Here is a 13865-nt window from a genome sequence, read left to right on the forward strand (position 1 = left end):
GTTAGGATATCGCACGGCTACTACACGTAGATGAACCAAACACTGTAGGTGTCGTCACGCCCATGTCGGTTTTAATGTCGAAAATAGTTCCTAGGCAATATTCTGTCACCAGTTACAGACGAAATGCAGTAGATTTTGAAGCAGGGAGGCCGTGGAGTCGAGCGCCACACTGTACACGTCGGATTTGCTTGGGGTATTCTGTAAGGATCCTCAGGGTTTACCTCATACAAGACTTTACGATGGATGACTTACAAGGAACAAAGTTAAGAGTTGCGTACGCATCATCCATATATGACTGATGTGTGTGTTCAACATGCTGACTGACTGCAGATTCCTATCACCGGAAGTAACCGACTCGCCGTCTGCTTTCACATTACAAATTAAGGCCGACCTGTCCACAATGAAAACTTCTCGCACCGCCACTTCCACACGGGATAACATCTCCGTGCAAAAGCAGGGAATGACAGGAGCGCCAGATTTACAGGCCGGGACCCGCGTATCCCCAGAAAACCATGAGGAACCACGGAGGATTTCGTCCCTCCCTCATGATGACTCTCTCTCATCACATTCCCAGCTGCCCTCATGTTCTTCATCTGACATAATTGGAAGTATACTCGATGCAAAGCCGCGTGTTGTACAGCAACACAGAGAACAGCATGAGTCGGGAAGCCCCCCTGGAAAAGATGCTCGCAAGCGATTCGTTCGCATCCGGTAAGCATTGTTGGGCTCTTTAAGGAGGGCATACTGTAGTGAGCAGTTTTCGTAGCGTCCGCATTTTCAGGTTGCAATGTACTTTGTCAAGGAGGATGTTGAAACGATACGGCGCCAGGCACTGTTGCGCCTCGCAATGTCGCAAAACCTCTATTACTCTGGCAAAATGAAAGAGGTGTATAGCGGGCAACCCTACTATGAACCAGCATGTCATTTTTGGGTAGATAAAAGCAGCGTCAACTCTCGAACCTAATTTGGCGCACGATAAGCGAAGACGTTCCCTTAGGTGAGTCCGGGTAGTAAAGATACGATTGTCGGCGACAAGACATTTGGTCGCCGTACACTAAGCGGAACGGCCTGAGAAAGTCAGCAGCCTCCCCAGCGACAGTCCGGATACGTCCTCCGTGCTTCGATATTCGGATAAGTACAGAGCTTTCGCGTGTCCCTGCATGAATTAACACATTTGTCAACGTCGGTAAATTCTGGCTGCTGCCCTCCAACCAGGTTACCAGACGAGTCCCTTTGATGAAGGCGCGCGTCATTCCCAACTAAGGAGAGGACGTCTATTGCATGTAGGCTTCAAGAAGACATATCGCATATGTTGGCACCCCCTATTACCTTTTTCCTGAAATACGTTCCATATCTCTGGTACCCTGTTGATTGGTAACACGGTTTTGGTCGGAAAGGATCTATTCACCGGACAAGTCTCGGGTAACGGGAGTGGGAAAGGCGGCCACAGGACCGTACTCAAAATGGTTTTAAATGTAGCGGCCCTTGTTGGAGAACGCTTCTGAATCTCGACTAACCCAACATTCACAAATTCTTTACTGTGTTTGCAAGGTATTGCTGGCACTTTTTAAAAAGCGTGGCCAACACAGATTCTACACTATCGTTCAGGGGGATCATCGAAGTCAAGACTATGCCCACGTTCCACAAAAATGTCTGATACAGGCGCGACTCCTGCGTAATATCGGAGCGAGCGGAAACTCGTCGTCGCTGCAGAGAGAACATTATTTTTAATTTTTCGCCTTTCTTGGCAACATAATCAGGTCCGTAGCGTCTATGGCATAGTGCTCTCCTCGTAGCATACCGCGTGCTTTTCCGGGGCTGTTCCATGTGACGCTTGCCGATATACCCTCTCAAATGTGTATACATCGTACGTATTACCAGCCTATCACTGCTCACCTACGGAGAGACATATGTGCGTTCATGGGCTCACTGGTGAAACGTTTCCCCCGCCAAAACGAAAGCATACCGAAGAAGGACCGGCTAGCATGTAAAGCCTTTTGCCCATTTCCTGATGATGCAAGAAGGATGAGCTTTGCTACCAAGACGTTTTTACGTTAGGCTTCAAGGGGATCCTCAAGCAGCGTAAATTCGTTTACACAGGCTTCACATCCTGCCGTCATACCTACGGTTGATAGGCAGAAACGGGTTTACCGTGGGTATGAGGAAAGGCGTCTCGTCAGACGGACATTGTTTACAGTGGTTAGGAAACAGGAGACGTTGTCGACAATAGTTCCGAGGTGTTTTGTACTTGACCAATTTGCAAGGGAAACTCGACTTCCTTTGAATGGATACGAAAACTGTCCAAAACGACGAGAAAAAGGAGTCCAGGCGCATCATGTCGCGTTTCTCTCAAACACCCTCTCCAGTTCCACAATGGTATAGCCAGAAGACATTCATGGATTCAGAAATATTTGCACTATCTCAGGAGCGTTCCACTGGAAAGTAAAGGGTTGAGTTACCGGCGTTGAGCAGCAGAACGCAACATCTTTGAACTAGGGGATCACCCGCACTGTATAACTGATCATGTGCGTTCCAGATTTTATCACACCTCGGCCATCAACAAATGTAATGGTAGCAGCTGCAGATGCCGGTCTTCCCAATGGGGTTTCGCGGGGCCAGACTACCGCCGGAACCCTCCGTTCACCTCTGGGCAACAGGTGAACCGCAGTGGTGGCCGGCGAATACCGTGCCTGTTGCATCACCTGGTTGACGGCGAGATTGTGGGTTTGTGGCGCGAGACGACGGGTACAGAGGGCAACAGGAACGGAGGGTCTTCTTACTTCGTTCATGCTGGACCCTTCCTGATTCAGAGCATCCACATGTCGTTGCTATGTCATGATGGTTTTGCCACCGGTTTCGCACCCAGAAGCGTCCTGAAAGAATCGTGCCCCGTCTGAGCGAATGCACAAGGGAGCAGGTCTTCTCTTCTTCAACAGCGCTGATCCAAATAGAATACGGCCAATTTTCGGCCTGCCGTGCCTCTGTCAGGAAATAGGCGCTGACTCTAGCCCTGTAGCAGAGAGGCTACACGTCCACCAGGGATGCTGAAGAATCTCCGCTAACGTCACGCGACGGGTGGGGTCAGGATCCAGGGCACCCTGAGCGCAACATGAGGTGGACCAGAGGCCTCACTGTGGACGTTTGGAAGCCCGTGCATGATTCAGGAATCGTTTTTTTGTACGCAGATTCAAGGTGCAAACTCAGGCGTGCTGCCAAGGAGTAAGACAAATGACAATGCGGTTGGGTAACCACAGAGTCCCGGAGCAAAAATCATGCCAAGCAAAGGCCCGCACAAAATCATTGGTACCTTGTCTGCCCCCGCTTCTTCCAGGGGATCTTTTAAATGCTCCTACCATGCTACAGGAGCCTTCATGGAGTCCCATCATATACGTGTTGTATTTGTAGACACTGATGTTGGCGTGGAACATATAGACAAAAGGATCTCTGACAGACAGAGGAGTACCTTGAGCAGATGGCGAAGCTCAGGTGGCCAGCCATCGCAGTCGGTGAAGATGCTGAACTCGAGTCCGCACTGTAGCAAGTCATTGTACCTGAGCAATGGCACGATCGGCAGACACCTGCTACCCTACTCAGCGTTGTGACACACCACCTAGCTTGAAGAGAATTCGACCTTTAAAGTTTTTTCGGGCTTGCTGAAACCCATGAGACAATGGACGCAACGGAACCGGGGGGGATTGGTCATTGGACACAAACGGCGACGTTGGGCATGCAGTGCTCGCCAGCGATTACCCTTAGCCGTACCGTACTGAATGTGGATATGCCCCGTGAGCGCAGTGACACACACAGACGCGCTAAAACCACAGGCATGTACCTATGAGTTTCAATAGATGCGGCAAGGGGGAGTTCCCATGGTAATAAATAGGAAGCAACTGGTTAAACATTCTTCATTCAACCTTAAGGAGCCTTCAAACCGAGCCGAGTCGGAAGAAGGGCTAGAATACTTACTGGGTATCTTGCCGTGGATCGGAGCAAGTCCAGATGGCTCCTTCTGCCCAGATCCAGAACATAAGGACTCCTAGCATATAGATATCAGCCTTTCGTACGTCGAAAAACAATTCAGCGGCATCAACCCCTACAGAAAGATCGATCGGTTCACGCAACGGTCCTAGTAACGGCGCGCCGGGTTGGGGGGGATCTTTGAGGTACAGAGGCGGAGGCGGTCGCCCGGTAGTAAGAAGAGGTTCTCCAATTTGAGCGAACGGCGCCGTGATTCCCAGAGCCCTGAGAATATAGACGATTCTCCAGCATTCGGGCGGCATATAGGGGCCCTTCGCGACTGTAGGTTCGCAGCTGAGGAACGGCTGCGCCGCGGAGGAGGCTACCGAGTTTTCTGGCCCGCAATCCCCGAAATGTGCCTTGAGGATGCACGGGGGCAAGCGAAAAGGAGAATGATTGAAGAGAGGCGCAGCTTTCGCAAGGTCACACACCTTCAGCTGCACGCGCCTGGCCGACCCGCCGGACAATTTTGCTGATGGAGTTGTGGATGATCCACAGCTGCCACGTGCACTCAAACCGAATCCTGCCTGTGGAGTGATCGAGGAAGGGAGCGCTTCTGTGTACGCGTGCACTAGAATGTTTTCGGGCGTCAAGTCCAGATGCGCAATCCCTGCTGAATGGAGAGCGACAAGAATCTGTGTTACGGAATATTGCAGACTTCGTTTAGACGCCGGGGTGAAGACCTGAAAAACAGCACACACAGACCGCAGAGCACGGCCTGGCAGCCAGTTTACTTCATATCTGGGTGTTGAACAGATTCCCATTCGCGGCACAGCGCTGCGTCCAACAGGTGTGCGTTGAACCATAATGCGTCTGGTAACCAAGGTCACACCGCCCCCCCCCCCCCCCCCCCCCGAGATCGATGTAGGTGAACGCACACACACACACACGAGCACACATACATGCCGCCTATGTTTGCATCTCCGCAAAACTGCGTCTGGGTCACTGGAAGCACTCTACGGAGAAGAGGCGTCACCGTGTGCCTTAATGTTTTATCCACACTTCAGCAGCTTCCCAAAAGGCACTTTCTGGCTGTTTGGAAGGTACACTCACCTCTGGGTCTGCGTTATCAAAGAAATCTAGAAGGTCCCCTTGCCCGAAACCCTGGTTCACTAGAACAACACGACTCGTGCTCGAAGCCGGTTCTGGGACTTCGGATTCACCATGGCTGCCGTGGATACCCTCTAATCCATTTCCGTCCTCATGGAGAACCGCGAGGAGAGGCGCAGCGCATGGCGGGCCGAAGTCTGTGGCAGTGGCACAAGCGCACGACATGGTCCTCTCGTTTGCGGAGGAAGGCCCAGCGACGCTTGTGATCGAGGGGGGGAAGTGGATTGAAAGGCAGATTGCCCGGGTCACCAGACGAACCTGTGCGATCAGGTTCGCCCGATGTCTGAAGCGAGTAACTATTTCTGGAGGCCGATGCGAACAGGCATATAGGGGACATGTGCATGGGGCATGTCACTAGCTCATCCACAAAAGGACGCTACGATGAGCACCAGCAGATATCTGTGACTTCATGTCGACGTCGCTTACGAGGAACCACTGGCAAGTGCAGGTTCGGTTGGAGCGCCCAGCGATGTATGCTCACTTTTACAGTCATATTATGCATAGAATGAATGATCGTGTTTTTGTGCATCCAACCTGTGAGAAAAGCGGAGAAGGCAGCCTCTCCAACAAAATTCTCTCCGTCGGTCAGAAAGAATCCTTTGTATCTCTGGGTCAAACGCCACTGCTGCTCCCAGACCGCAGCAGGGATCTTCTTGATGAAAACTGCACGGCCTGAAGGCAGCCTGCCTTTCCACATTCGCTGAGAAAACAAAACGAGCAAACGAAAAGTCGACAAAGTGTCGTACAGCTTCTGCGGTGCGCTGAAGAGCTTGCACCCCGTCCCTTGGTTGCTCGGCATTCGCAAACGGCGCGCGCGACGTGATGCTTGTCCGGCAACATTATCTTCAATACAACTTAAGAACACGCACCTCCACGAAGTGAAGCCAGCGGCAGTCCAAGAGAACAAAGGCGACGATTAAACATGTCTGAAAACGTCTCACCTGACATCGCGTCGTTGTCGTCGAGGCACCCATTGTGGGAACGACTTGCAGTCTCCAGCGGTCAAACGGTACCCCGTCAAGGCCGAATTCCTTCGCACTGCTTGTGCGTCGCGAAACGAGCTCCCGACAAAGATCCCACACGGGGAACTGCGCCGATCTTTGGAGAGATACCTCTTGCCCGATTGAATTTACAAGAACCGAGGAACGCGCCGTGGCACTGCCGTCTGTTTCTGGAGCTTCCCCGTGCCTCCACGCTTTCGAGACCTTAACCCCGTGCGTGCCTGATCTCCGGGAATTCTTTTGCTGTGGAGCGCGTTCTTCGCCACCATGATGCTTCGACAGCCCATCAACTGCAGAGCTGCTTCGCTCCCGCAACTCCTTCCCTGTGTCTCCACGGGCTGCTCCAACTCCAGCACGAAAACTGCCTCCCCGGGGATCTGGACCGTTGTCTATCGTTCCAGGACCGCGGCTGTCACTACAAAACGGGGCTACCGTGGGTCGGTGCCGAGCATTATCGTCACGAGGCGAAGCATCCCTGCTCTGAGGCGCCTGAGCAGGAGCTGGCGACACAGGCGACAAGCCTCTCAGTACCGCTGCAATGCGGGAGTCTACGTGCATCCACAGCGCAGTCGAAGGTTTTGGAAGTGAACTTAGGCAGTTTCAGCGCATCCTACTCAGTACTGTGTGTGCATTTCAATAGACTTGAAACTCGCAAGGCGTCACGCAATGCAGCTGTCGAATAGAGTGTCACCGGGCGCTACCTGCATTCGCAGATAGGGTACGCTTTTGTCGAGCGATGCCGATACATGAAGACAAAACGAGTGAGAACGATTCTGAACGGGAATCCATGTTGCTGCCGATGACGCCCAGAGACGCCAGCACAGGACGATATTCGAATCGGTCGAGGCCAAGGAATTTCCGCAGCGCCTAACCGTACGTGCAAGTAGTCACACAACAGGAAAGATGAGCTCAGCAGTTACGGATGTTCGAGCGGCCGTGGTGCACTGTGTGGCTACGCGCTACCCTGATCGCCGGGATCTGGCGAAGACGACTGTGGCGAAGACGACTGTGGCGATGGTCCTCTAATGCTTACCTGGTGAACCTGCCGCCACAGCATCAGCCCTTGCGGCGGATGCAGGGACAGTTCTCGGATCCACATGTTCCGCGTTTTCGCCCGGCCGAGGTCTCCGGCGACCAGGTGAAATAAACGGCAAGCCCCGAGCTGCTCGCGCAGCTGAGGCGCCCACTGCCGACGCAGATGCAGCTAGTGCATGCCCAGATCGTCCTACCGCTTCGTGGGCTTTTGTAGCTGCGGCGCCTGCACGCATGTGTATGTGCTTGGCTCCAGCGGCTGGCGACAACGACTCCCTTCTCGTCACGCTTTCATTCAGAGCCGGGAACGCTGCCGCCGCTGTAGAGGCTGCTCTCTGCCTGGCAGCGGCCACGGCTGCAGCAGCCGCAGCCACGGGCACAGCGCGCCTTCGGGCCTCGGCGAGGTCTTTGGCGCTCCCTGCAGCAGCCGCAGACGCCGCCGCTGCAGCGGCAATCGCGGCGGCTGCCCGTTCGGAGGCAGCGGCTATTCGCGGAGAGGTCGAGGCGCATCTTCGCGCAGCTGCGACCGCGTGTGCCGCCGCGTCGGCGGCTCGGCGCGAAGCATCGACGGCTCGCGGAGACACAGAAGATCGTGCTGCAGCCGCCGCCCTTTCAGCTGCAGCCATGGCGGCGGCTGCAGCTGCTTCCGCTCGAATGCGCGCAGCCGCTGCTGCCGCACGTGGCGTGAGAAAAGGAGAGGACCGTGAGAGGGCCATGTCGCTTCTGACATTGGGGGTGATCTGGTTGGGGAAAACGTGACCGAGGACAAGCGCGGAAGTCTCTGGAGGTAATGCAGAGGCAGCGGCAGCGGCGACCGGAGAGAGAGACGGCAAGACGTCGGGAGGGGGAGCCTCGCCGCTCTGGCTCGTGGCTAGGGGCGTGTGAACGGAGGCCGTAGAGGCACGGAGATCTACGGCGCCTTTTTCTGGTGTCGAAGGGGATGGAGGAGAAAAGGCCTTGCCAGTGTGAGAGGCGTGGTGAGGCCGGAAAGGGACTGCTGAGATGTCATGGAATACATTGTGCTGGTTCCCAACGACTCCTGACGCCGCTGATGGCGTAACGCATCCGGCAGGAGGATGCGAGACGAGGCGTGGCAACCGGCAGACTCCAGAGGGTTTCTGTCGCGTGGGGGACGTAGTGGGAGATGAAGAGAAAGGCAAACCAACAGGAGACCCATCTGTGGAAATCACAAAAAAGAGCAGAAGGCAGAACGGCGCTTGACGCTGCAACGAAACATTAGATACTTATGGCAGTGCTCAGGCTCTCGGATCAACTCAGGTTGCGGCTCCACTTTTGAATTGCAGGAGCGTGATCTTTGCTTCGCACAGAAGGCCGGGTTTACACAGCGCGGCGCCAGACCTAGAACAAACGCCCAACTCTATTCTACGGCCCCTAAGTTGTTCAGGCACACCGCCTGCCGCCGCCGCATCTGAAAGCTACCATCGTCGGTCGACTCCTTCTGCGAGCTATTGAACCGGTAAAGTCGAATCCGAGTCTCGTGCCGTCTCTGAGAGCAGCTCCCCAGAACACAGGTGCATCGGTTTCCTACTTACTACCAGGAACCTGAAGCGCAGCGGATGACGCTGCAAGATCTCCTGTCTTGTGCGCTTCGTCAGCCGCGTTGACCGCCTCGGCTGAATGAAGGGTCGCAGCCGCAGCTGCAGCCGCCGCCACAGCCTCTGCAGCAGTCGTCGGCGAGATGTTACCACGAGAGGGATGTTTAGCGTCTCGCCCAGAAGAAGGTGAGAGATTTGCTTCCTCTGCCCCGATGCGGTCGGTCCGGCATGACGGCGCCATGTCCCCGTGCCGCTGGATCAACGGCGAGTCGCCATTGTGAGGTGAGGCAGAAGGCGACGGAAAGAAGGGTGAGCCTCGCTGGACGAATGGCGACGACGGCCTCTGGGGACTCGATCCTAAGTGCCGTCCTGGATCCCGGCTCCCGCGCGACGCCGCCCCTCCTGCCGACGGCGGAGAAGGGGAGTGAGCGCCAAATAGTGGCGCAAGCAAAGGGAGGTGACCAGGTGCTCCTGTCCGCATTGGGAAACCTACCGAATCTCCCTTTGACGGAGACGGCCTGGATGGGGAAGGGCCAATAGCAGAAGCAGAAGGGGACTGCGACCGCCTTCCTCCTAAGACGGCATTCGCACTCCGTGGGGATTTAAGCTGGGCGGCGCAGGAGCCGTTGAAAGGGGAAATGGCGTCGATAGGAGAATACGGAACTGGCGTAGGTTGGACTGCGCTTCCGGGTGAAAACAAATTCGCGCGAAACGGAGTCCACGCTCCCACGGGTGCAGCCGGCGACGCTCCCAAGGATGCGTAGCCCGTGCCCATCTTTGGGGTGCCGAGTCGAGACGCACCCAACCTCGCGAACGGGGACCCGGACGCTGCGGACCTGGCTGTCGCCGCAAAGGACGACGCCGGCGACGCCGAGCCGCCGGATCTGTTGGAAAAGAACGTGGGCGAAGAGGCGCGGGGCCGACGAGGACTGCTCCCCGCGGAGCCGCCCGTGGTCACCAAGGGAGACGGCGAGGCGCCTCCGAGATTGCGGCTCGAACGGTCACCGCCGCGAGGCAACCGACGTGCCGGCGAGGCGACGGAGACTCGGCCAGTTGCGGAGGAGGAGACGCTCGACAACGCCGGCGTATCGAGACGAAAAACAAAAGGAGACGAGGCGCCCACCTTCTTCGGACTTTGCGTTTGCAGATCGTGCCCCAACTCTACCGGCGCCTCCAATGGTGTCAGCGACTGCTCCCTCGCGGGCGTGTGAACTGACGCGCGTCTCATCGGGCTCCGGCCACCGGGCGAAAAAGTCGTTGGACTCCGACCTTCGGCGTTGTGTGCCGCAGCCGACGGACGGGTACTAGTGACGCCCTGAGCCGTCTCTTGTTGACCAGAATATCCCGGATCAGAAAGGGCAGGATGCGACGAAGGTGAAGGATCTGGTATGGGCTCTGGCCGGGGAGAAAGAGGCGAACGCACCCGCCCGGTCCCCCGCGAGGCAGAACGTGAGCACGGCGTTGAGAGACAACGAGGTGCACGGCACCGCGGAGACATGCGAGGGGTGGATGCTGCACGCCCCGTCCCAGCTACTGATTTTGCCGGAGATACGCTTCCCCTTGAAGTCACTGCTGGAGATCGGTGTCCATTGCTCCCTAGCGTGCTTGCGCCACACACAGAAAACGCCTGGCTCGGTAAGCCATCAGATTCAGGCGGAAACGCGGAATCGCCTATGCCGTCACGTCGACTAAGGGCGTGGGACAGCGCACTCCTTCCACTACCTCGGGACGAGAGAGCAGTAGCTGCCCCGAGCGGCAGTCCTTGGTCAAGACACGATGACAAACACGTCTGGTATGCGGTGCCCTGAGTCTCGCTAGCTTCGCAAGTGGCATGTGGAGTCGCGCCAGCGTCTGGTTCACAAGCTGGGAAGTCCGGAGGCGCAGAACCTGGAGCCCGTGAAGTTGGTAGGTCGACTGTCAAACCATCGAAGGAGATGAAGCCGCAGCTGCTGCCTCCGCTTGTCAGCCCGTGACTCCTCCCGTCGATATCCCCCGCGTGCCCTGGATCACGAGACGAGATACTGCTCAGGACGCAGGTGCTTCCCTGAGGCGCTGAGCTTACTCCCCCCCACTCGACTGCAGCGTCTGCACTCGTTGCCGCCGCCGCAGCTGCGAGAGAGGCGAACGAACCTGCTGAAAGCGTCTGTGCCGCCGAAGAGTTGGAGCAGTACGAGGTCATATTCTTTGCCTCGGTGGCTCTGCCTAGCTCACCTTCTGTCTGGCTCACGTGCAGACTGGCTGGTCGCCCCTGCGCCCCGCGAGGCGAAGGCAGCGCATGTCGGTCGCACGTCTCCGAGTGTCGTGATTGCGGAGTGGCGAGACGAGGAGCGGGATGTCCTTGCGCTTCTTCCCAAGTTGTCAAAAGCCCGGACTGTTCGTTTGCATTGATCTGGACCGGCGCCCTTTCCGTCAGCATTGCAGGCGCCACATCAGTCGTCACACCTGAAGGGATCGGGGTCGTGGAGCCAAGTAGTGGAGAGGCAGCAAGCTGATAAGCCGGACTGAGAGCGCGGCTTCGTATCTGCGTCGCTGAACGGCGTGTGCCATCCTGAGACTCCCAGAGTGAGTCCACACTTTTCTGGGGCGTACAGTCTTCCTTGTCGTGTTCGCCAGAGGGTGTCTGTGTCAGGCATCGAGGGGACTGTGAACGGCCCTTGCACGTGAAGAGGGGCGACGGAAGGCGAAGCGAGGTCGCGGGTCTGTGAGGCGAAACAGGACGCATCCGTGCACCCCTGGATGTGGAGGGTTCCCCTGTTAGGAAGCTGGCGGAACCCCGTGTAGGGTCCACTGAAGATGACCGAGAGGGAGACGTCCGAGAGGATGAGCAACCTGACTTGGAAAGCGCCGGTGTTCTAGGGCTTGCGTGCCCTGACGTTGCGTGCAGCTCGGAGATGATCTGCGTAGTTCCGGCCGTGTTGCTGCTGACTAGGGTTCCCGGCAGTGACTCTCTTGCTGTTTCATCAGGGAATCTGGTAAATGCGGCTTGACTCGAAAAGGCGTCCCGGGAGCCTGGCGCGATGAGTGCTTGGAAATCATTCCCTGTGTGCGATCGAGTGACGTCGGTCGACAGCTCTTCACCAGGATGTCGCAGGTATGGTGAACATGATGAAGTTCTGTTTCCCATGTTTGCACATGGAGGTGAGCGATCCACGCCAAAGCTTATCGGGCTCGAGGGCCTTTCCACTGTGGGGCTAGATGATAGATACCCCGTTCCAAAGGAGGCGATGTGTCGGCTTGTCCTGTTCGGGATGGGGGGCGGCGGAGTTGAAGACGAATACGGCGGCTCTAAATAAAGGGAAGGAACCGACCCTCCGCCAGGCTGAGTCTTTGAGTTGCGACTCTTCCCGGACGCAGCTGCTGCCCCCGAAGCTGCTGCATGCTGCCGTCGAACGGCGGTGACCCAGGCCGCCCCCGGTTCTGCAAACGAAGTGAGAGACAGGGGAACAACCCCTCCATTGTGTCCTCCAGTACAGACTGGGACAGTGTCCTCTGGACTATGCTCGGAGAGAGGCGACAGCATAGGAGTCCCTGTCCCTTGCGGGCCAGACCCATGACTGTTTTTGGAGCCATCGCTTCCTCGCTGCGACTGTGGAAGCGAACAGCCTGGGACATGCCCTTCACCAAAAACGTCGTTGGACGCATTCGTGTCGACGGAGACATTTAGTGGCGGTTCCTCTGTGCGAGCTTTGGTGGCAGGCAAGACGACGCCTCCCAGTCGTGCTTCTACGGCGCACGGAACGCAATGCGGAGAGAGCTCGGCTCTTCTATCCGGTGACGATGGAAACGCTCGGTCCTCCGCGAAATGGGGTGAAGCTGAGACAGCAGACTGAAGCAGCTCTTGCGCACGGGGAGAAGCTGCACAAAACTGCGACTCCCTACTCACTGCCTCCGGAGAGTAAGTTCGTTGTGAGAGCTGAAACGAAGAGGAAGCGTGGGATAGCCCTTCCGACGATGCTGCCGGATGGGAAAGGCAGGTCGTCTCAGGACACGCGGCAGCAACTGGTGTCCCGCGGGCAAGCTTGCACCGGTCCACAATGCTTCCGCAGTCACGTCTAAGGCGCCACAGAGTGCTCGGCTGACTCGAATTGGCCACAAATCCGGAGCTGCGCGCTGGCTCCGAACAAGACCGAAACGATGCCGAACCTGGGACAGGAAACCAGGGTTGTGTTGCTCCTGGAACGAAGTTGTAGGTGCCTGTGCTGGGACAAGAGCCACGGCGGATGCCCTCAGCAGATCGTATGGAGTCGTACATCTCAGGGTGCGAAGGTGTGCACAAGGCCCTTGAATGCGGGCTCGCCGCTTCCCGCAGAACATGCTGGGGATGCAAATCATGTGACAACGCCCGTGGAGGAATGGGGCCGTGACTGTAGTCTGAAGAGCCACATGACAGGCGGGAGACCAGTCGAGGATCAGCAGATCTAACTCCCTTGAAGGAGGCGCGAGTGTAAGGGATAGCATTATTTGCTGACCAGTCAGCTTCCGCCATTGAGATTCTGCTGGCGCTAGTACAGCCCGCGCAAAACGAGGGTGAACGTCGTGCAGAAACGACCGGTTCCGGACTGCCGACAATTGGTCCATCACCAGCAGATTCGCCCTCAGGTGTTTCCCCAGTCTGTAGGGCGCAGACGCCGATCTCTGCGGGCCTCCGAAGCGAATCCGTCCCTGAGGCTAGCCACTGGGGTTCTGTGGAAGGCAGAGAACACATCTGTTGGGGCAATGCGCAAGCCTTCTGTTCCACGATGCGGCCAGTTGAAGCGCGGGACGGTACAGGGCTCTGCGTATAGACTGCCACTCCGCTGACCGGCTGCTGAGGCCTGCGAGCGGCCTCAGAGGCACCTACGGCTAGGCCAGGAGGAGTTTGGTTAACACATTGAACACTTGAGAAAGGATGAGGTCTTCTATGTTCATTTGCGTCAGGATCCACTGTCAGTGGTCCCTGCACTACGTGAGGCAAGCAGGTACAGCTCTTGGCGCGACGCAAGTCGGTAGGATAGCCGCAGGCAGTCGGGGGAGAGTGCGCGGATGAGAAGTCGAGAGAGTTGCGCGGCCAGTCCGCAGGCCGAGTGGAAGGCATACTGGGGAGTTCCTCCGACACGCCCCTGCGGAGAGCTGGGCGCCGGCGTCGGTTTGTTTGTGCATGCGAACGCCT

General features: G+C 56.8%; 1 protein-coding gene across 1 annotated transcript; it reads right to left on the reverse strand.

The window, feature by feature from the left end:
• Positions 1-2984: 2984 nt before the first annotated feature.
• Positions 2985-12899, reverse strand: NCLIV_041420 (putative FIK kinase (incomplete catalytic triad); the record flags this gene model as incomplete). The annotated part of the gene is made up of 7 exons (XM_003881051.1): positions 2985-3098; positions 3464-3551; positions 3967-4700; positions 5071-5264; positions 5662-5827; positions 7358-8208; positions 8714-12899. Coding segments are annotated over 7 exons (6333 nt in total), but the record flags the coding sequence as incomplete, so codon positions are not given.
• Positions 12900-13865: the final 966 nt, after the last annotated feature.

This window comes from Neospora caninum, chromosome IX (genome assembly GCF_000208865.1).
Source record: "Neospora caninum Liverpool complete genome, chromosome IX".
Taxonomy (NCBI): domain Eukaryota; phylum Apicomplexa; class Conoidasida; order Eucoccidiorida; family Sarcocystidae; genus Neospora; species Neospora caninum.